The sequence below is a fragment of the Mustela nivalis genome, assembly GCF_964662115.1.
Source record: "Mustela nivalis genome assembly, chromosome: 17".
Taxonomy (NCBI): domain Eukaryota; kingdom Metazoa; phylum Chordata; class Mammalia; order Carnivora; family Mustelidae; genus Mustela; species Mustela nivalis.
In genome coordinates, this window is record NC_139036.1 from 17,316,110 (window position 1) to 17,336,443 (window position 20,334).

Sequence of the window (20,334 nt, forward strand, 5' to 3'; positions counted from 1 at the left end):
AACCGTGTCCTAAGATGGGCCTGGAAGACCCTTGTCCTTAGAACTGCATCTGTCCCAAGTTAGGGGAACCCAGCCCTTTGGCAGGCTGTCGCAGGAGGAAGCATGGAGGGAAGGAAGCGGCTTAGCTATAGACAGGCTGCCTCATCCAGCTCCCCGACTACAGCTTCCCCACTCCCAGTCCCAGCCAGAGGAATGAAGTTAGCTTCTCTTCCTGGGAGGGGTTATCCTTAGGGAAGGACGGGATGGCCACGAATGTCTTGGTGTCCCCTTCTCTGAGAAAACGCTAACCTCAAGAAAGGCCCATCCGGTGCCCCTCCTCGGCCCAACAACGCGGCCAGCCCCTTCGCTTGTGAGATGCTAGCTCCCTCTGCTGGTAGCTAACAGGAAGAGAGGCATCCCTTGACTTTAGGGAAAGCCTATAGTTAGGGTTAGTGTCCCACTGTCTGGCACTGAGGAGAAAGATGAAGCTTCAGCCTCTGGCCGTGCTGACCCAGTGTCATCTGAGGGCTATCACTGGATCTTAAAGATGGGCAGAAACTCCCCAGCTGGAGCCTGCCAGGGGCCCGAGTAGGAATCCAGGTGCTTCCATTTAGCAGCTCTGTGTGGGCAGGGCTTCCACAATTGGAGGGCCAGCAGACCTATCGCTGTGGCTGTAGAATTCCCTCTGGTCCCAGAAGCCCAGCCGGGGGGATAGGGAGTGCTGACACTCACTGTCTAGCGCCAACCCCCAAGCAGCCCCCAGAGGCTCAGGCATTGCCAAATGCTATGTTTATTGGTCTGTTAACACTGAAGAGTATAGTTTCCAAGGAAAAACAAAAACAAACACTCTGCTTCTCACAAAACCACTGAGTCACTAAGGCAGGCACACAAGGGCCACCATACCTGGTGGCAGCCAAGGACTCACAGACAACAGGGGTCGGCAGTGGGGCAGCTGGTCCCCAGATAGGCTAGGCAGTGCCCAGGACACGGATGGGCTGGGGAGACTGTACTGGAGGCAGGAGGGCCACGGGGCCCTTTCCCTGTTCCTCAGATGCAGAAAGTCTCCAGACCGAAGTGACTGCAGGACAGGCCCTCACCACTGTGGTAGAGTGGCCTCCTGGCCCCAGGGCAAAGCCTTAGCCTCACGTGTTTAGGGGTGGAGGAGAAGTAGGGATGGCAGAGCAAGCAGTGTGCCAAGGAGCCAGGCCCTTCCTAGCACCCCTGCGAGTGAGGCTCCTCCAAGGGGGTTCCTGGGTCTCTAGGCCTCTCTGCACCCTGAGAAGCAGTGGGGCAGGCAGAGCTGGCCTTGCTTCTCACCAGGGACAAACAGGAGATCCAAGCACCCTCCCCTTCCCCCAGACCCAGGGACTCATGCCTGAGATTGGCGATGGACTGCCCCGAAGCTCCAGGGCCTATTCCTGAGAGGAGGCTATGAGAGGATTTCCTCCCTCAAGAGTTACCCTGGAATTCCTCTCGAGAGGGAAGTGCTCCTCCTGCATTCTAGATCATCCGGCTGGCCAAAGTGTCACACTGTTATCAGGGAAGCAACTAATGCATAAAGCAAGAGCCAGGGGGTGAAAGTGAAACCGTGCGGGTGCACGCAGGCACCCCGTGGGGCCGGGGCAGGACATGGGGTCACCTCGGGCAGCCAGAGGTAGTGGCAGTGCAGCTGTGAAGGACTGCTCCCACCCAGGGCCCACATCTTTGGACTCCTGCACCCGGGACCCAGGCCCAAGCTGGCAGCCTGCATTGGGGCTGGGGTGGGCACATGCACGTCGCCTGCCAAGGGACTCGAAGAAGAGATCCAGCACAGAATCCGTTTGCCCACATGACCCATGCAGGGTTGGGCGAGGGTGGGGAGGCAGGCAGCTACAGCCCTGTTAACTCTACAGGGCCCCAGGCTGAGCTAGGAGAGGCTGTAAGAGCAGTCCAGGCTGAGGCTGCAGGTGACGGGGGGCTATTCCCAGGTGTCTGAGAGGGGAGCAGAGTAGGTGTCCCCCAAGGCAGTCACTCCCTGAGGCCAACCCGTCCCCTTCCCTTCCAGCCTGAGGCATCCAGCCCCCTGACTTGTGACCCCGCAAGGCTAGCACTGCCCAGAGTCGGATCCCGGGCTCACAAGCACTTTATTAGGAAAGCGAGTGGGCAGGCAGGGCTGGCTGGGGGTCTGGCAGTCTCCATGCCGCTGCCCCACTCCCTGCCCTGTGCTTGGGCCTGGAGCCCGGGATCTAGTCGGCTGCCGCTTCCCGGCTGCAGCCATTACTTGTTCTCTATGAGCATCTGCACCTTGTGGACGAGCTCCCGGGCAATCTGCAGGATCTCCTGGGCATCATGATGCTCGGCCCGTTCTGGGGGACACACACACAGCTGTAGGGTTGCCGGGACAGGGACAGGCGTCTGGGAGGAGCCCTGTAGCCACCCACCCTGCTGTTCCACCTGCTTCCAGGGACGGGAGCCCTTCCAGCCCTGCCCAGGCCAGGAGTGGGGACCCCCATGCTCCCACTGGGGGCATCCAGGATGGCTGGGGCAGCTCCTACCATTGAAGAACCTGATGACGTCGGTGAAGTCCATGTTGTTGTCACGGACGATCTCACGGTAGGCCTCCACCAGGGCCAGGGCGATGAACAGGACAAAGTGCTCTGACGAGATGTGCCGGGCTGCCCAGATCACCTCCCACACAGCGAACACATCCTCGTAGAGCAGCTCTAGGGACAGTCGGAGGCTAAGGCTGAGCCTGGCTCCCCAAGGGCCCAAATGGAGCCAAAGGTAGAGACAGAGCTCCAGGGACCCAAGTCCTGGGAGTCTCCCCACTACACAGAACCTAGTCCAAGAGGAGGGTTCCAGGGCCAAGGTCATGCCCTGGCTCTTCTCCTCAGGGATGGACTTCTTGGACACTTGTCACCCAGAGCAGCTCTACTTGGATGGGCCTTGCTGCTTGAGAAACTTGGCTGGAAAACAGCCCCCAGAACCGCTGGCTGAAGGTGACTGTTGGCAGCACTTTGGAATCACTGAAGGAGCTTTTAAAACTGTGGATGCCCAAGCAGCCAGGCTTTCTCAGGCTGGGGCCAGGTGAGGCCGAGGCGCTGGCATCTCCAACCAGCTCCCCAGGTGGTTCTTAAGTGCAGGGAGGGTTAGCAGCCACTGACTCTGGGGGAGAGGGTTTCCCACCGCCCTGAGCCCAGCCCCACCATCCCACCCACACCTCGTACCTCTCTTAAAATCCAGCAAGAACCAGCGGTAACAGAAGTAAAAGTGGGTGTAGTCTCCATTCTGGTGCATCAACTCAAACAGCTCTGAGTCCAGGATCTTGCAGAAGTAAAGAAAAGGGAGTAGGACTGAGCCGCCATCACCTCTCTGGGGGCCACCATCACCCACCCAGCAGGCCCCTCCACCTGCCACCAGCAGCGCACTCCCTGGGGAGAGCCCCTCCAGTCTCCTGAGGTGGAGGCTGCGCTCTGCTGCCCCAGCCGGCTCTCAGGGAGGTGCTCCTTGTGGAACTGTACCACTTTCTGGGTGTTCAATTCACTGTCAACCACACCGCTCACCACAATTTTCAGGAGCGCCATATTTACATGCTGACATTGCCCCTCAATTTGTAATGCTGAAACAATGGTTTTTGAATGAAAGATACTGAGCTTATGTGGAAAGGACATGTTGAGAACACTCCCTGGCCTCCCTGTGGGTGACAGATGAGCCCAGCGGTGCCTGGTACCCAGCCCACGGGCAGCTGCTGACCTCACCTGGATGAGGGAGCGCATGTTGGCAAAGTGGGTGTCCATGGCACCCCCATTGGGGAAGTTCTGGCTCATCCGCTTCATGTGGTGGCTGAAACAGCTGTAGGCCAGCTGATCTGAGGGGAGATGGGAATGAGGCTGGCAAGGCAGAGGACCCCCATGCCTCACTTCACAGAGGGTGTCCTGTGGCCCAGAGGACAGGGCTGGCTTACACCCCCGCCCTTCCAGACCTAGCAGTCTTCTTTTCCTCTCTCTGGCTGGCATCAGCCCAATCCCAACAGCACTGGGAATGTGCTCTACCTGCCCCCCACCCCAGCTCGGTCCCTCACCGTTGTCCAAGACGACCAGGAGCGGTGCAAGCAGGTCACACATTCCCTGCACATAGCCCACATCCAGGTGCTCCCACACGTAGCTGAAAAGCCAAGGGTATGGTCACCATGGGGGTGTGCTGTCCTCTACCCTGTGGGGATCCCTGGGGAGCTGGTCCCTAGAGCAGCCTGCTACCCAGAAGTCGGTCTTTCTACGACCCTGAAACACTGGGACGACCATGGTCGAGAGCCCACGGTTTCTGTCCTTGAGGCCCTTGGGGGCTCAGGCAAAGAGATGGTGAACTGGCTGGGGCAGTTAGGAGGCAATCAGCTAGGTTTCCTGGAGGAGTCTGGCTGAAGCTGTGAATTGACAGACCTCAGACAAAGAAAGGGGTGGAGCGGGGAGCATGGCAGGGAACGCAGAGAGCAGAGGCAGAGAGCATCAATTATGATTCAGCGCAAGGGAGAGGAGCAGGGCACCTGCCAGACCTAACCATCTTCCCCTCCCCACCTTGACCTCCCCCGTGTAGCACCTGCACATGACGTCTCTGAGCCTCTCCAGGTTGGGGGGCGTGAAGTACCAGTAATTGCGGTCACAGCGCTGCACATCCTTGTCAATGCGGTGCAGATTTAAGGCCATAGTATCCAGTAATTCTATCTGAAAGAGCGGGGGTGCCTCAGGAGTGAGTGAGGGCTGGCAAGGACCCCTAGATAGCAGAATGCAGAAACCCCGGGACTCTGAGGACAGAGCCCTCAGGGGATGTCGAGGGATGGGCTTAGTACCCCCTATGTGGCGGTCAGGGTGCCCCCACCTGCCACCCACCAGCCCCTGTCCCCAAGCCTCAGGGTCAGGGTCAGGAGGGCCTCTGGGGCTGGCTGTGAACAGTGTCTGGGGAACATCCACATACAGTGTAGGCAGCAGCACACACGGCTGCCAGCTCCTCCCCTGCCTCTGGCTCGCTAGCCTGTGAGGCCTTCTGCTGGCTGGCATCTGGGGGCTCCAGGAAAGCACCGGCTGCTGGGCCCAGCCTGCTGGAGTCTTCCTCCCCACCGCCATCCTCCTCTTCGAAGCCCATGCTCTGCGTCTCGTCTATGCTTGACTGGATGCCCGAGGCCACGGAGTAATTGCGAGAGGATGGCAGTCCTGAGTCCGGAGAGTCAAACTCCACGGACTGTTGCTGTCCCACCACGGCAGTGCCCGGGGGCCCTGCTCCTAGCTCCTGCGCAGGCTCCGGTCTGCAGTCTTCAGTGCCTGGGGGCTGTGGGGGCTCCAGGTCATCCACAGAGAGAAATACCTGGTGGTGGTGAAGAGATGGTGGGGCTCATACCCCTACTCCAGCCCCTTCCCTAAGTCTCTTTCCTGGGGTCTGAACCGGGCCTTGTCCTGGCCTCCACAATGCACCTCCACCCGGCTTGCCGAGCCTCCCCTTCTGACCCAGGCAACCAGCTGGAAAGCGATCAGGCTCCAGGCAAGCGGAAAGACATATTTAGCCCTATCTAGTCCCCCTCCTGGGCCTCTCTCTGGGGCCTGAGAAAAGGTGGGAAGCATGCCAGGACTTCCTGTAGTGGCCACAAGGAAGGGGAACTGGAGGCTCAGACACTGGATGGCCAACGTGAGCCACGTGTAGATCTCCAAACACCTAAGTCACAAGGCGGCCTCGGGTCCGGAGAGCTGCGCACGAATGAAGGCTACCCCCAGCCTTGGTTTGGCTGCTGGGGCAGCCCAGAGGGCAGCAGGCTGGAGGTGTGAGGAAAACAGGTTCTTCCTATGTTCAGAATTGGACATTTAGCAGAACAAGACAGGAATCTTCTCTAGCCTAATCAGTTATGGGAGCTTCACACAAGCTTAGGAGGGGGGCTTAAAGAAGTGAAAGATAACCTGTTCTAGATTTCTAACAGTCTGCCACTATGGACAAGTCCTATGAAAAAGAAAAGAGACATATACAGACTATATGTATACAGATTTTCTATTTGGACTATGTAGGGAAAGGGACGCTAAAAGGAGTTTTCTCTCTGGCAACAAGCGTAAGGCATTGGGTTAGAATCAGGAAAGGCAGCACAGAGCCCTGTGTCAGTGTCAGCAAGGAAAGCTATTCCTGCTCATGGGCTAAGCAGCGGGGGCACCAGTACAGACCCGGGAAGGCACAGAACCCAAAGGCAGAGAGAGGGAGCACGCTCACGAACAGGGGAGTAAGAATAAGGCACAAAGAAAGGAGTGCAAAGAATTCTCTTGGTGGTTATATTTCTTTAAGTCTTGTTCCAGCTTCAGTTCTCCGTTAGTGCAAGGATTTAGTAAAGTAACAAGACTAGACATTATCTAGAGAGACAATTTAAAGGGAAAAAGCATAAGTTAGTCAAAGAATAGGAATTTCTTATTGTTTCTGGTTTGGCCCAGGAGCCATAGTGTGGAACTCGCTGTTCATCTAAAGGCTAGGGTGAGGCCAGGAGAACTACGTAAGCTCTGAACTAGCTTTGCACCGTAAGTTCTATAGGGAACAGAGGACACCATGGTGGATGGTGGGGTTGGGGGGATAGTCTTGCCAGTAGATGCCGATGGGAGCCCTCTGTCCTGGTCTCTGATCAACAGCTCTTGGTGAAACCTCCACAGTCAGAGGACAGCAGAGCTAAGAGGCGGACACGAAGCCCCAGAGAAAAGGAGTTACTCATCTCACTGGCCATGGACCTGGGTCTCCAACCCTGGGCTGCCTGTTTCTAGCTTTGAAAGATCTCTCTACAAGGAAGGAGGACTTCCCTAAATCCTGACCCAAGCTTTTTTCCCCGTTTGTCCATTAAAACAGAACACAGTGCACTATCTCATTTTATTCCTGCGACACTCAGAGAAGTGGGCGGCAGGGGGACCGTCAGCTGGCTTTTCAGCAGAAGAAAATGACACACAAGACACATTAAGCCATTCTCCCAGTGACTCCTAGAGTTCAGGCTGGTGCTCAGGACTCCACCTTAATCCTATAGAACGCCAGCGGCCCCTGCCCCCAGCTCCCCCAGGTCCCATCAGGCTCACGTCATTGCTGATGGTGGAATCTCGGTGGACGAGGCGCTGAACGTGGCTGTCGATGCTGCTGCCTGAGGAGAACTTGGTGAGCGTGGCTGGCTGGGCCTCCCGCTCGCGCTGCCTCACCGCCGCCTCGCAGGCCTTCCACTCGGCCAGCACCCTCTTGTACCTTGCTGCCACAGCTGAGTCCACCTGTCCGAGAGCACACCACGACCACGGAGGTGGGGGAGCGCCCCAGGACAGCTGGAGACCAGGATTGGGCCTAGCGGTGAAGACAGCAGGGCTACTCTGCTAACACCTTCCTCTGCCATATTTCTTTCCAGCTGGGAAGGGGCCAGGCTTGAGAGGCCCCTCCCTGGGGCCCCTTGGCCCAGCTCCCCATCTCTCTACCCCATGGGAGTGGGCTCCCCTTACCTGCTCCATCTCTTTCTTGCTCATGCCAAACTTGTAGTGGCCAAGCAGAAAGGGCCAGACGTCCTTACGGATTTCGTGCTCCACGCCCCCATAGTAAACCTGCCGGAGCAGCTCCAGCTCCTTGTAGTTCTGAGGCACCCGGGAAGGAAAGACCGTAGAGCCCCCGTGGTCACTACAGCCCCACGGGGTAACCCTGCCTCCATTCCTCCCATGGGGGGCTGGGGACAGTGATTCTGTCATGCCACTGAAGCCCAGGCCAGCCCTGCTTTGGGGCGGGCATGTCCTCCCTGCCCCAGATCACAGCTGGATAAGATCCAGTTCAACCTCCTTTCCTTCCAGGACAGGCAACAGAGATTTGCCCGAGGTTTCAGAATAATGTGGAAGCAGACTAGGATCCGTCCATCCCCCTTCCCACAGAAGCCCACAGACCCAGCTGTCTGAGATTCCACCATGACCTGGGCCACCCCAAGGCTCTCAGTCCCAACCTCTATTACATTTTACTTGAATGCCCATCCGGTCAATGAGAGCTACTCCCAGGGCAGCCTGCCCCATACTCGCTGTTGCTTTTGCCTGCCCCCCACCCCCAGCCCTTTGACCCAGCCTCTGGCCCTGGCTCCTCAGTGTGTGCACCTTTTCATCCTTCTGATATTTGCTCCACACATCCTTGGTGAGGCCCCCTGAGGCCCCCGGGGGCCGGGTGGGAGGGATGATGTTGTGATGCACCAGCGCTGACAGATGGGTCCGTACCGTGGACAGGTGGCGGCAGTAGGCCAGCCCTGTGGGGGGCAGAGGTAGCCAGGACCCATGACAATGGTGCCTCCCCCAGCTCTCCCTGCTCTTGGCCCCACCTCACCCTACACTCACAGCCATAGAAGGCCCGAGACACGATCTGCCTCTTCATGCTCTCACACAGCAGCCTGAGGGGCAACCTGTGGAAATAACCTGGCTCAGAGGGGAGGGCACTGGCCCCTCTGGTGGGAGGAGGTTGAGAGAGGACATTCTGGCCTCGGGGCAGGTAAGGTGCTCGGGTGGTATGAGGAGTAGGACCAGCTGCCCAGTAGCACATCTGTGGCCTCCCTGGGTCTGTCAGTCACCCTAGATGGAGCTACTGGGGACCTAGCCTGGCCCCCAACCACCCAAGAGATTTTGAGCAACTAACTTCACTTCATGTTAGTGAATCTTGGTTTCCTCAGGTGAAAATAGAGAACCATCTCAGGGTCATGAGGAGTCACAGGCAAAAAATGAAGTTAACAGGTAGAAGAGAACAGCCTGTGAAAGCATCAGGGGCTGGCGTGTGGCCCTCACACAAATGCCATCCATATACCCTGGCAGTGCCCAGATATCTGATGTGCGCCCTCAGATGCACAGCCTGATGGCAGAGTCCCTGTACACATTGGGAAGGAGAGCACCTGCATGCTGAGTACCTACTATGTGTGGGGCACAGCTCTGGGCACTGAGTCACACACCTCATTTGGTCCTCACAAGTACCTTAGAAGGGAGGTTCTATTATTCCCATTTTACAGATGAGGAAACAGAGGCTCAGAGACGTAGAGGCTCACAGTGACTCAGTAACACGTCAAAGCTACATAGGTAGCAGAAGGGAAATTGAACCGTCTGTCCAGCCTGAGGCCACCCTGTCAGACAAGTGACACAGCCACTAAGGGCAGAATGCACGCAGGCAGACCCAGCCACAGGGCCCACTCACCGGTCGGGGACACAGCTGCAGTGGCTGGGAGTGGCATATGGGGAGCTGCGGGTGGAGCAGAAGAGACAGGAGCCCTGGATGCACAGGGACTCCAGGTGCCAGGTTGGCAGGCTGGGCCCGAAGCCCTGCATTTCGATCATGTCACCAGCATCTGAGGACAGGAAGGGGGCCATGGTCAGGGCCTGGCGGGCCTCCCTCCCCACTAGTACCCTATAGCATGCCCACCTCTGTGCCCAGAGCTGCAGCATGAAGTCACCCATTGGTAGAAAACCACCAAGGTGGCACCTGCCTAATCCAGAGCCCGGAGATGGAAATGGTGGAGAGAGAGGGTGCCTGATGCTTCCCACCCTCCGCCTAGTCTTTCTGCATGTGATAAAATACTTGGTCTGAGTTGTGGATACTTGTGTCTGTTCTCGCCATCTTGCTATTGGCGATGGAAAAAAACATTTGTTTTTCTAGAGGGAGGAGCAAAAAAAAAAAAAAAAAAAGGAGCAAAGCCTAAGCTCTTTAAAACGCTGCCAGCTGGCTTTGCCCTCGACGATTCAGCCTGGTCGTCCTGGACAAACTCTGAGCTGGGCAGGAAGGTGCCAGGAATGTGGCAAGCCTTGGAACCTTTCCACATCAGGAGTCTCCACTGATCAGAGCTCCTGAGGATCCCTGAGCCACTCGTCCCAGTCGCCAGACCTTACCCCTCTGAGGGTTCTAGAACCTGTCACAGGTTAAGGAGGAGCAGTGTTCCCCCAGCCAGCTAGGTGCCCTTGCTGCCAACTCACACAGGTTCCCCCTGAGTTCTCCAGCCTTGCCCAGCCAGACTGCACTGAGCATGGCAGCCTCCTCCACACACACAGGTGAGCTGGCAGGAAGGGCAAAGTCCCAGCTGTCAGGCCATTGTGGGGCGGTGGCTGGGCACCTAGTTCCACCACCCAGAAGAACGTGCCCAGTGCAGCCTCAGAAGATGGCTCCGTGGACACATCTATGCCACCAGCAGATGGAGCCTTTCAGTCAGCCCAGCTGGTCTGAGTCAGAACTCAAGACCCTTGAGAGTTTCTAGGGCCCAAGTGGGGCAGAACACCGCCTGCAGGGGACTCTGTGAGTCACAAAGACGAAGCAAAGTGAGGGCAGAAAGCGTAAGGACCAGGAGATGAAGCCAGGAGAGAACGGGATAGCACAGAAGAGGGAAGAAGAAGGAAAGACAGCTGTAAGTCGAAGTACAAAGAAACTTTTTTCAAGCAGTACTTTTTCATATGAATCACAGCCTGGGCCCTGGCCTGCTAGGAGTCTGGAGCAGACCTAGGCCCGATTATTGTCAGAGTGAGCCTTGGTGGGGAGGGCAGAGCCAAGCCCCCTCCAATCCCCTCAGGAGATGCCCTGTCTTGGCCTGAGGCTCTCTTCTCAGACGCACAGCTGGGATTTTTGTAGCTACCTGGCCCTTCAGCTCCACCAGGAGGCAAATTAAGGGAACATACTCAGTGTGGAAAGGGCTGCGGCTCTGGGAGTGAGGAGTTGCAAGCCATGCCCAAAACTGGGAAGAAGAGGGAAGGGACAAATGCAGGTTCGGTGGGGCAGGAGCCCAGCTCCTGCCCTTGCAACAGGCAAGAGAAAGGCCAGTCATGAGAGGGAGGGTGGGAACAGGCCCAGCCAGGCAGGCAGCAGGCAACAGGCGGGCAGGCGGGGGTGAGGGTGGGGGCGCGACAGGTGCAGAGGATGAACGGTGGGCACATAGGGAAACAAGCTCATGCCCCAAAAGTAGGGCCCAACCAAGGCAAGACTCCTGGGTCAATGCTCTTCACCTTAATTCTCCAGGAAGGAGCTGAACCAGCCAGCATTGAACACTGCATCTCTGAATTAACCCAGTGCAGACAGCTGGAGCTCTGGAGTGACTGGGTGAGGGGCAGCAGGCTGGACATGGGGGGGATTGGGGGATCTGCTGGGCCAGCTTTGACTCTGACTCTCTCCTCTGAGCATGAGGAAAGTATGAAGCAAAAACGATCAGGATGGTTGAACCCCACAGCCCCTAAGACTCCGAGTGAAAGGTGCCTGGCCTGGAGCAGAATTAGAGTGAACAGCATCTCTGCTCTGTGGGGAGGAAGCAGGAGGAGGAGGAGAGGTGGGGGGAAGGGGAGGAGAGTCTGGACACCCGTCCCTTGATTCACATGCACAAGTCAAGCATGTGGCAGGCCTGAAAAGCAACGGCTAGTAGAACGGACTCGACAGTGTTGTCATTACGGACTGGGGCAGGGGTAGGAGCTCCCATCACAACCCCAACCACCTGCCAATTCTCCTCTCCTGCCTCCTCTCCCCTCCCAAGTACTGGGGGCCCAGGGCCTGTATACTGGGTTGGTCTGGTTCCCGATTTCCCCCAAGAGAAAGCCCAGACGAGGCCTGAGGCCTCTGGGCTCCATAGGCATGGAGGCTTCTCTGACCCTGGAAGCCTCGGCCCTAAGACTGGTCAGGGTTAGGCTTCCTAACGCCAAGTCTGCCAAGACAGGGGCTCTGTGGGACACCCCCCCCCAAGCCTCCAGCCCTTCCTGTCCTTCCTGACTCAGCCTTCCTACACTGCTCCAAATACCTTAGCCTGTAAATAAGCAGCCCTGAGCCCAGGTTTGCAAGGAACCAGATGGCGAGCTGTGTGCAGACAATATCAGAAGTGAGGCTCCCTTGCACTCCTACCCGGGGGGGACCTGTCCAGGAGGGCTACAAGGGAGGCAGGGCACAAGGGCAGGCATGTGGCAGATAGGGGGCAGCTGCTAGGGCTGTGCTGAGGGTGTGCTAGGTGGGTTCTAGGCCACAGACTTAGTTTCCCAGGGAGTGGAGGTTGGGGGCGGGTAGCTCATTGCTGATTTGGTGTCTGGGCTAAGGAACTGGGCTGTTTGGCAGAAGTTTGTGGAAGCATAAAGGGCATGTCACATATTCTTAGATACCCTCTGTAGGGTCAGGAAAAGGGGAGAAGAAATTAATTCTATGGCACAGGAATGGGTGGGGATGGAGAAGTTCCCTTAAACTCCAAGAAAGCAGGCCCCAACCCTTTCATAACCGGTTTTCCCTGAGCATCCTGGCCTCAACTTCCTAGGTTACCTGGCCAAGTCACTCTGTAAAGAGTGGGTTTCTCCTTCTCTACTGACCTATCTGTGTGCTAAGAAAGATGGGTGGTGGACAGAGGAACCAATGCCAAGGAGCTCTGGGCACTGTGCTGGGTTGTTTACAATGAAGGGACCTCATCTGTGATCTGTGGCTCTGAGGTTTGGGAGGGTGGGAAACACCTGTCTTAGATCTCTGGCACGTTTATTTCTAGATTGTATACTGAAGCACCAGGCAGTACCTGCTGGAGCCAACAGCCTCACTGGGTTTACCCCTGGGTCCCCTTCAGCTGTGGCTCCAAACCCTCGCTTGAGCTAGGGACTCATTCAGGTGAGCTGTCGAGCCCTCACCCCTGCTGGGGAGGGGCCTGTACCTCTATCCTGTTTCTGTTAAGTCACAAGTCAGAGGTACAGGGCCAGGAGGCCAGTCTTCCCAGCCAGTAAGGGAGAAAGAAAGAGACACTGCCTCAGGTTTGCCAGCATGACCCCAAGGTACAGTGCTTGGAAAGACATTCTGGGTTCCTGAGAGGCAACCAGATGGTCTGATCTTCCTATCAGAGGATCCTCCCTCTCGGGCATGAAGCCCTCTCCCTTACAGACTCTATGGGGAGCCCTGAGCCCCCTGCTCTTTGTACCATCCCCTCTTCTTGACAGCTCCTCTTTCCACCCTCCCTGACCTGCCTCCTGCTGGGGGACCACCCCAGTCCCATAACGCCAACACTGTCGGCCGAGCCCCTGCGGAGGGTGGCAGGTGGGCCAGGGGGCGGGGCGGGGGAGGGATAAAAACCTTTCATCGGATTGGGAGCTGTGAGGTTCCGCGAGCAGATCATTGAGAGCATCGCGTGCAGTTTATCCTCCTCTTCCTCATCATCGTCCACCGAGGCCGCGCGGCTGGCCGCTAGGTGGTGGTAGTTAATAGTGACTGCTCAAAGAGAACAGCGAGAGAGGCAGAGGCATGAGCACCCAGTCCTGGCGGGAGGCACCAGACTCCCTCCTTGCAGGCAGGGGGCCAGAGAGTCTGGGTCGCCTTGAACCTGCTGGCGCTGAGAATGGGCTGGGGGACCGAGAGCTCTCTGAATTATTTACTGGGGACAGTGTGGAAGAGAGTGAGGGCAAGGTGGCAGCTCCAGAGCTCCGTGGAAGGAGGCCCTGTCTAGGAAGAACAGAAGACGGAGAACTGACGGGGGAGCAAAGGGAGTGAAAGACAGGGACCAGTGGGGACAGGCAGGCAGCTCATGAGTTCCCCAGCCCTGGCCAGAGCTGGCACAACTGCTGGCAGATGGATCCTGATCGATCTCCAGCTCACGTCATGGTCAGGCTGAACCAAATCTGCAGATTACCCCAAATCCCCCTCCTGACACTGTAAATCCAAACTTCGTCAAGGTTTGCCCAGAGCTGCATACGAGGAGCCCGAGTGACTCCATTGGGTTTCAGTTCCTGGGTGCCCTGGCTTGCCCTCTGGGGACACAGTCCTTAAAGCAAAGTGACCAGAACTAAGAGATGCCAAGGCTTAAAGAGGGTACGTGGGTCATCTCAGCTGAGCAGCAGCCCAAGATTAAATGGCAGGTTTGCAAACACGTTCTGACATAAGGTGTGGCTCCTAGTTAAGCACCTCTGGGAGGGGGGGTCCAATGGCCCCCCATGGCTCATGCCCATCAGGCCTGTTGGGGCTATCTGGGCTACGGCTATGTGTTTGCTGTCTGGGTCATCTGTCTGCTAATGCAGAAACAACTTGCTGACAACTTATTGGCCCAAGTTAGGAAATTTAGGGACAGGTGGCCCAGTTGGCAAAAAATGCTCTGTGCTCATAAATTCCCTGAGCTTATCCTCAAGACTCGGAGTCTGGCCCAGAGAAACCTACAGGGAGCAGCAGCACTCACACCAGAAAGGGAACGCTGATGTTGGCAGATACGTAGACAGGCCCCGTGGGCCCAGAGGTGTGTGTCCAGGTGGAGCAGGACCCACGCGTGCCAAGCCATCTCTCGGACCCCAGTCACCAAGGATCCCTGATCAGCTCCAAGTTTCACCTTCAGTTGCACCCTTACTCCAGCTAAAGCTCCTCTGACCAGTAGCTGGTCCGAGGAGGGCTCTGGCTCTGGGGGAATCAGGAACAACTTGTGCCATCCCAAAGGAAGCACTGATTCTACACCCAGGATGCCTTGTGGCAGGCGGGCGGTGAGCCCTGGAAGAATGGAGTTCTCCACCTTCCCTTTCTAGTCTCACCACTTTTTTTCCCCCCCTCAGGCCAGGGCAGGAAAGGCTAAGAGAAAACTGTACAATATTGGCTGAGGCAAGTATCTTGGGGTGACAAGGTGGGGGAAGACAGCCAGGTAGAAGAGAGGCAGCTTCTCAGAGGATTGATCTGCAGGGCAAGGTCTGGTGAGAGGCCTGGTCAGTGAGAAGACCCTGCCTGCCACCCCTCCTGGGTGACAGGGCACTCCCCCACCTCCCTGAGCGTCTTTCTCTCTTCCTCCATGGATGAAGGTTGAGAAACTCACTGTGCTCATGCCTGTGGCCGGGGTAAATGATGCGGAACACGTAGTCTGTGGCCCGCCCGGTGCCCATCTCCTCCACATCCATGGTCCGCATGCTGCTGCGTTTCCGTAGCTTGGGGAACACTTTCCCCTGTGGAGGAAAGGGTGGTGGGGGTCGGCCTGTGCAGGGCAGCGTCTGATCCCTGGTCCTGCCCGAGGGAGTCGCTAAGAACTCCAGTGCAGAAAGGAAGGAAGTGCACATCCCGAGCCCTGAGGTACCTTCCCCTGCTGGGTCCAGAGCGGGGGCTCTAGCTGTCCTCGGGGCAGCAGGCCATTCTCCAGGCAGGACAGAAAGGAAAGCAGGTGGCCTCCCTGTGGGAAGTGCAGCGGGGGCCTCTGGATGCCATCCTGGCTCACCAGCACGAGCGTGCCGCCGCTCTCTGTGGGGTATACATGCACGGGTGAGGCTGGGCTTCCGAGACCCCATGGTCACCACCACAACCCAGTCAGCCAGGCCTCCCGACCGGACTCATGGGCATGACAGGAGGAGGCCAGGACACCCAATGGGCCCTGTACAGCATGTGGCCGGGAAGGGGCTGTCTCTCTCTGTCCTCAACCCTGTGCCCAGGACAAGGGAGGCTCACTTTGCTGGTGGCAGTGGATGCAGACGATCTGACTGAAGGGAACAACCAGGGCATAGTCCCAGTAAACGCTGGAAAGCAACCAGATCGATGTCACTGTGTCGCGAGACCCGTCATCCCACTTTCTTCATTTCCCACCGCCAAAACCTGTGAAATGACCCTGAAGACAGGAGGACTGTGGCCGAGAAGTGACCTCGCCCAGGCATGTCCATCTGGGCCTGTGCTGTCATGGCACAGAGCCTAGCAGTCTCAGCTGCCTCGAGCTTGGCTCAGGCCAACCTCTTCATGCCCAGGCCTGGCTTGATCTTAGAGAGCTTGGGACTCTCTCTAGGCAGCCTATTCCTGCAATTCTTGGCATCAGGATAGGAGTGAGGCCTGCCTCCTGGAGCAAGCGGAGTCTGTGCACCCCCCTGCCTGGAGTCCCAGAGCCCCCACCTTTTCTCCAGCTCGGAGTCCCCCAGAGTCCCGTTCATGAGCTGGTTGGGGGTCCACTTCAGAGTTAGGCTCTCTGCAGCCTGGTGCAGGGAGAGGTAGCCAGGGACGGCCTCCATGTCCTCCTTCTGTCGGGAGGAAACACAGCAGAAGGAAGAGGTGACAAGGTGCTAAGACTCCCAGGAGAGGCCTCTGAGACCTAAGCTCCAGGGGGGAGCTGGGGAGCCCGAGTTAGCACAGTCCCAGGACCCTGGAATGGAGGCTAGGAGGAGGGAGGGGAGAACATGAGCTGCATGCAGATGTGGGTCCCTCCTCTTCCTGGCTGGCCTGGGGCTACAGGCTCTGTTCTCTGTTCTGTCAGCCTCCTAAATACCAGGTATGTCCTGGGCCAGCCTTACCCAAGCTAGGAGTTCACCCTGCCATCAGGCTGCCATTCCCATCTTTGGACAGCCTGCTTCTCAGTTAGCAGTGCAGATGCCAACTAACAGAGTCGGCTGCTGCCAGCTCAATGTTGGACACAGGGCATATGAGGGCAAAGTAAGGGGGAGCGGTGGGGGGGTCCCACTTACTTCTCTATAGTCAAGCCCCTGAGGAAGGGGACACATGTTACTGGAAGGTTCCAGTCCTGGGCCTTTCTGAAGAGGGAGAAGAGGGCATTCAGTTTTCTTACCGGCTGCACCAGCACGTTGTTCTTGCCGTAGAGAAGCCGTGTCCTTGAATTCTGGTGCAGGGACTCCACGTACTCACGAGCACAGGCAGCCAACCTGTCCTCTGCTGCGCTGCCACTCGAATGCCGCTTCCGGATCTAAACAGGAAGGTACAGCTCAGCCCGCAGCCCCAGGATATCTGCCTCAGACAACACAAGGCCTCTCTAGCTGACCCAGGGGTCCATTCTGTCCCGGGTCTGCTCTCGGCCACCCTCCAGCCACGAGCCACTGGTGTGCTCCTGGCGTTTATGTGAGTGCCAGCAGGGATAAAAGGCTCTCCTCTCCTGCGGTAGCCATGACCTTGATGCATCTCTAAGGTTCAGCCTATGTCTGCAAGGAACACGGAGGTCAAGCCGCCCTTTCCTACAGGGCCATGGGCATAGCCTGGATAAGTATAAGGGGTGGGTAGAGGGATACCTACTCCAAGGGCTGGGCGCTTTGCAGGGGAGTCCTGGCGATTAGGGGGACCCCGGATACGATGCCTCTGGACCAGCTCATCCGCGGACGGGTCAGTCCAGTAGTGATCAGCCGTCTTGAGCTTGGTGTACTCCAAGGCACAGGGTCCCACTGTGGAGACAGGGACAGTTAGCTCGGATACAGCCCCTTCAGCACCTGCCCCTCAGTCCCCACCGGCCCAGCACAGGCTTCTCTGCTCTCAGGCTCACCTAGAAGAGAGGCCAAGATGGGGCCAAACACAGGATCTGATAGTAACGCCTCCTTCTCGTAGTACTTGCTGCCAGGGGGAGAGACAGACAGGGGGCTCATTCCAGGACAGTCAAGCCGACCAAGTATGTTCATCCCCACAAAGACCCTTTCATGGGAGTCACTAATAAGAAATGAGTCCACAAGGACTGAGCTCTGTGGGGAGCACAGTGTGGTCTATGCTTTCCGGATGCGAGAGGGGAAGATGGGGCATGCCTAGACACTGCTAGGGACAATCATGCATGCTGAAGGATCGGGCTGAAGGACTGCTCCGGAGGTGGGCCCCAGGGGGGGGCTGCCTGGGGGATGGGGCAGTCACCTGCAGTTCTCTACAAGGTACTGCATGACCCTGTCCAGCACTTTCTCGATGAGTGCTGTGCGCACCCATATGTGCTTTAAAGCCTGCAGGCTGAGTGCTGGGGCCTTCCCGCCGGCAGAGCCCTGTCTCCGCAGGGCATCCTGGTTGCCTGCTGAGGGTTTCCTGCAAAGAGATCGTAGGTTTCAGAAATGGAGGGTCTGGGGGGAAGCCCCAGACAGGCAGCGCTAGGAGCAGAGTTTGGTGCCCCAAGAACCCAGAGGGGTAACGAAGATGAGGAGTTGACATGGGGGCTTGTGTCCAAAAGGAGCCAACCCCCACCCTGAGACTGGTCTCTCACCCCAGGGATCCTGCCAAAAATGAGCCCAGGAATCCAGCCTGGGAAGCAGCAAATGCCAAGTGCAAGGAGCAGAGGGGCGTGATGGGAGGAGCCAGCCCAGGGCTCACCTGCTCTCCACTTGTTGCTGTAGCTCCTGTACCTTGTGGCAAATTTCCCCAGCCACCGGGCACGTCTTCCCCACCTTGGTGAACAGGGCGGCCATCTTATCACTGCGCAGGAAGCCAGCAGCACGCCGTCTCAGCTGATGAAGGAGGCAAGCCTCCACTGCACCTGAGCCGCAGAGAAAACCAGCATCTGAGCCTGGGTGCAAGGGGGAAAGGGAGAGTGGAGTACGGAGTACGGGCAGGCCCTGACCCATGCTGGGATGAGGGAGGGGGCAGGCCAGGACCATATGCCCTGACCTCCTTCCGAAATTCCCCTCCCTGTCTCTCCGTCCCTGCCCAGGGTGGACCTTCAGGGACTGACATGCCATAACATCACTCTCCCTGTCCCTTGCCTGGTATGTACATGCCTCATGCCTCCTGTGTGCAGCACTCCCCCAGGACTGTGAGGACCAAAGCTGCCAGTTCCAGTGGCTCCTCCCCCGCCCACAAGGTCAAGCATGGACAGTCCGGACAGGACAGGGACTGCAGGGAGCACACAGCCTGGCAGCCCTCCTGGAAAGCATGGATGATGTGGTTGCTAAGGAACAGGGCTCTGGGAAGGAGGTGAAATATTGATGAGGCCACGGCAGAGATCACACCCAACAATGGCTCCTGAATTATTGATGAGCCCTGCAGCCGAGAGCGAGAGATTTCTATTTCCCATGCTGGCAGGATTTCCCTTTACTCATTCATGTTTTTAGGGGCTAGTTTATTACCCCCATCTGGATCCTGCAGGAAGGAAAGAAGGACTTGGGGGGAAAGAGTGGGGAGTTGCCCCAGGCATGTGCAGAGTCTAAAAATATTAGTATGAATGGGGGGTGCTCACCTATTATGAGGAGGGAAAAGCCCAGAAAGAGGAAGGGAGTTGATCATAGTCATGCAGTGGCAGAGCCAGAACCACGACCCAGGATCCTAAACCCTGGCCCAGGCCCTTTCACTTCTTCCAGGTGTGTTGGGGGGCCCCATAGGTAGAAGAAAGAGGGGTCCCCTCATGTCACACAGGTGTTCTTTCTATACGGACTGACAACAGTGCTATGACGGAGGTGGGAGTCAGAACAGGGTCTGGAGCTTAGCACATGGCCACTCACCAACCCTGGGAAATGTGGGGGAAAACTCTGAGCCTGTTTTCACCTATGAAATGGGGCATGAAATGTCACACAGGATGAACTGAGTAAAGTCCTTGCACGAGTCTGGCACACAGGAGGTACTCTGTCCTTGTCGGGTGCCTGAGTCCTCAACCCTTTTTAGCGAGATCCTGTTCCATGGTTAACCTCCAAGGACTGGGTTTTTGCAAGACTCTCCCTGGCAGGAAGAGGAGAGAGGGAATCACAGGCTGCCCAGAGGTAGGTGGAGATGCTGTTCTCTCAGGAAAAGGGGAATTAAGGTCCCATCAGCTTGACTGTGCCTAGGGTCATTAGAATATGAACCCTGGCCTTGGGAAATAACCACTGATCCCAGGTTCTCATCTGGTTTTTGTTCTCATTTTCAGTACTGACAGGCAGTCACTGCTGTCCTATGAGTTGTCTGACCTTCTCTTGTATTGAAGTCAAGAGGTTGGAAAGAGTCCTGGGGACCGACCTGTAGGTCGAACCCAGGGGAAATAAGGCATGACCCTCCCTCTCCTAGGAGCTTCCTCTGGGGCTCTTCCCTGCTCAGGTCCCAGAGGACTTTATTTTACAAGGCACAGCCTTTCCCTCCCAGCACGTTCACACATGTGTGTGCACATGTGTATACAGATGGATATACCTACACATACCACGTGTATATGGGGCATGTGGGAGACTCTCTCCTTAAGTGTCCACATACTCTACTCCATGGCTGTCCCCTTGGTCCCTGGAGGTCCTGTGTGGCCCTGTGCACAGGTGAGTGAGACCCGGTCTCTTGATCCTGGGGTTGCAGCACTGATAGGAAAGTGGTGACCATTTCCTGGGGTTGCACTCCCCGTTTCAGGGGCAGAGAAGCAGCACTGAACGTGACCAGAGTGGCAGCAGGTGGCACCAGTCCTAGAGGGAATCACGCGCCTCAGTAATGTGACTAACTGCTGGCATAATGAGTCATTAGCCTTCCCACCTTCCCCAGGAGACTGCAAATGCAGCGAGGATGGGGCGCCGGGACTGCAGGTAGTAGTGCTTCCACCCGCTGGGCCACACCCACACTCTCAGGAAGCCTCTGGGCACAGGTATTAGGGTTCTCCGGGGTGAGCAGAGGCAAATACTGCAAGTAGAGAATATCAAGAGAAACCCAGACATCATGCCCAGTACCCTCCTACTCATGGCATATCCCCTAAGTTCCTTCTACGGAATGCAGGCAAGGTGCCAGGAAATGTCTGGGGAAGGAGAAATCCCTCGCAACTCT

General features: G+C 57.1%; 1 protein-coding gene across 10 annotated transcripts in view; it reads right to left on the bottom strand.

Annotated features, from left to right (window-relative positions):
- Positions 1-753: 753 nt before the first annotated feature.
- SGSM2 (small G protein signaling modulator 2) overlaps positions 754-20,334 on the bottom strand; it is a 36,348-nt gene continuing 16,767 nt past the window's right edge. Inside the window, exons 2-24 of one of the 10 annotated variants that reach the window (XM_082707050.1) lie at positions 19,786-19,982; positions 17,944-18,106; positions 17,500-17,661; positions 17,144-17,211; positions 16,900-17,045; positions 16,442-16,576; positions 15,775-15,899; positions 15,343-15,410; positions 14,978-15,138; positions 14,723-14,849; positions 13,012-13,146; positions 9,148-9,298; positions 8,307-8,371; positions 8,073-8,218; positions 7,443-7,571; positions 7,038-7,220; positions 4,927-5,313; positions 4,552-4,676; positions 4,040-4,122; positions 3,717-3,826; positions 3,186-3,282; positions 2,514-2,681; positions 754-2,324 (exon numbers count right to left, since the gene is read on the bottom strand). In XM_082707050.1, coding sequence (XP_082563176.1) covers positions 2,236-2,324; positions 2,514-2,681; positions 3,186-3,282; positions 3,717-3,826; positions 4,040-4,122; positions 4,552-4,676; positions 4,927-5,313; positions 7,038-7,220; positions 7,443-7,571; positions 8,073-8,218; positions 8,307-8,371; positions 9,148-9,298; positions 13,012-13,146; positions 14,723-14,849; positions 14,978-15,138; positions 15,343-15,410; positions 15,775-15,899; positions 16,442-16,576; positions 16,900-17,045; positions 17,144-17,211; positions 17,500-17,661; positions 17,944-18,038 — 2,955 coding nt within the window. In that variant the 5' untranslated portion in view covers positions 18,039-18,106; positions 19,786-19,982 and the 3' untranslated portion in view covers positions 754-2,235. Of the gene's footprint in view, positions 2,344-2,513; positions 2,682-3,185; positions 3,283-3,716; positions 3,827-4,039; positions 4,123-4,551; positions 4,677-4,926; positions 5,314-7,037; positions 7,221-7,442; positions 7,572-8,072; positions 8,219-8,306; positions 8,372-9,147; positions 9,299-13,011; positions 13,147-14,722; positions 14,850-14,977; positions 15,139-15,342; positions 15,411-15,774; positions 15,900-16,441; positions 16,577-16,899; positions 17,046-17,143; positions 17,212-17,499; positions 17,662-17,943; positions 18,137-19,785; positions 19,983-20,334 lie in introns of all 10 variants that reach the window. The other 9 variants (XR_014304840.1, XM_082707045.1, XM_082707043.1 and 6 more) reach the window with 9 other exon arrangements.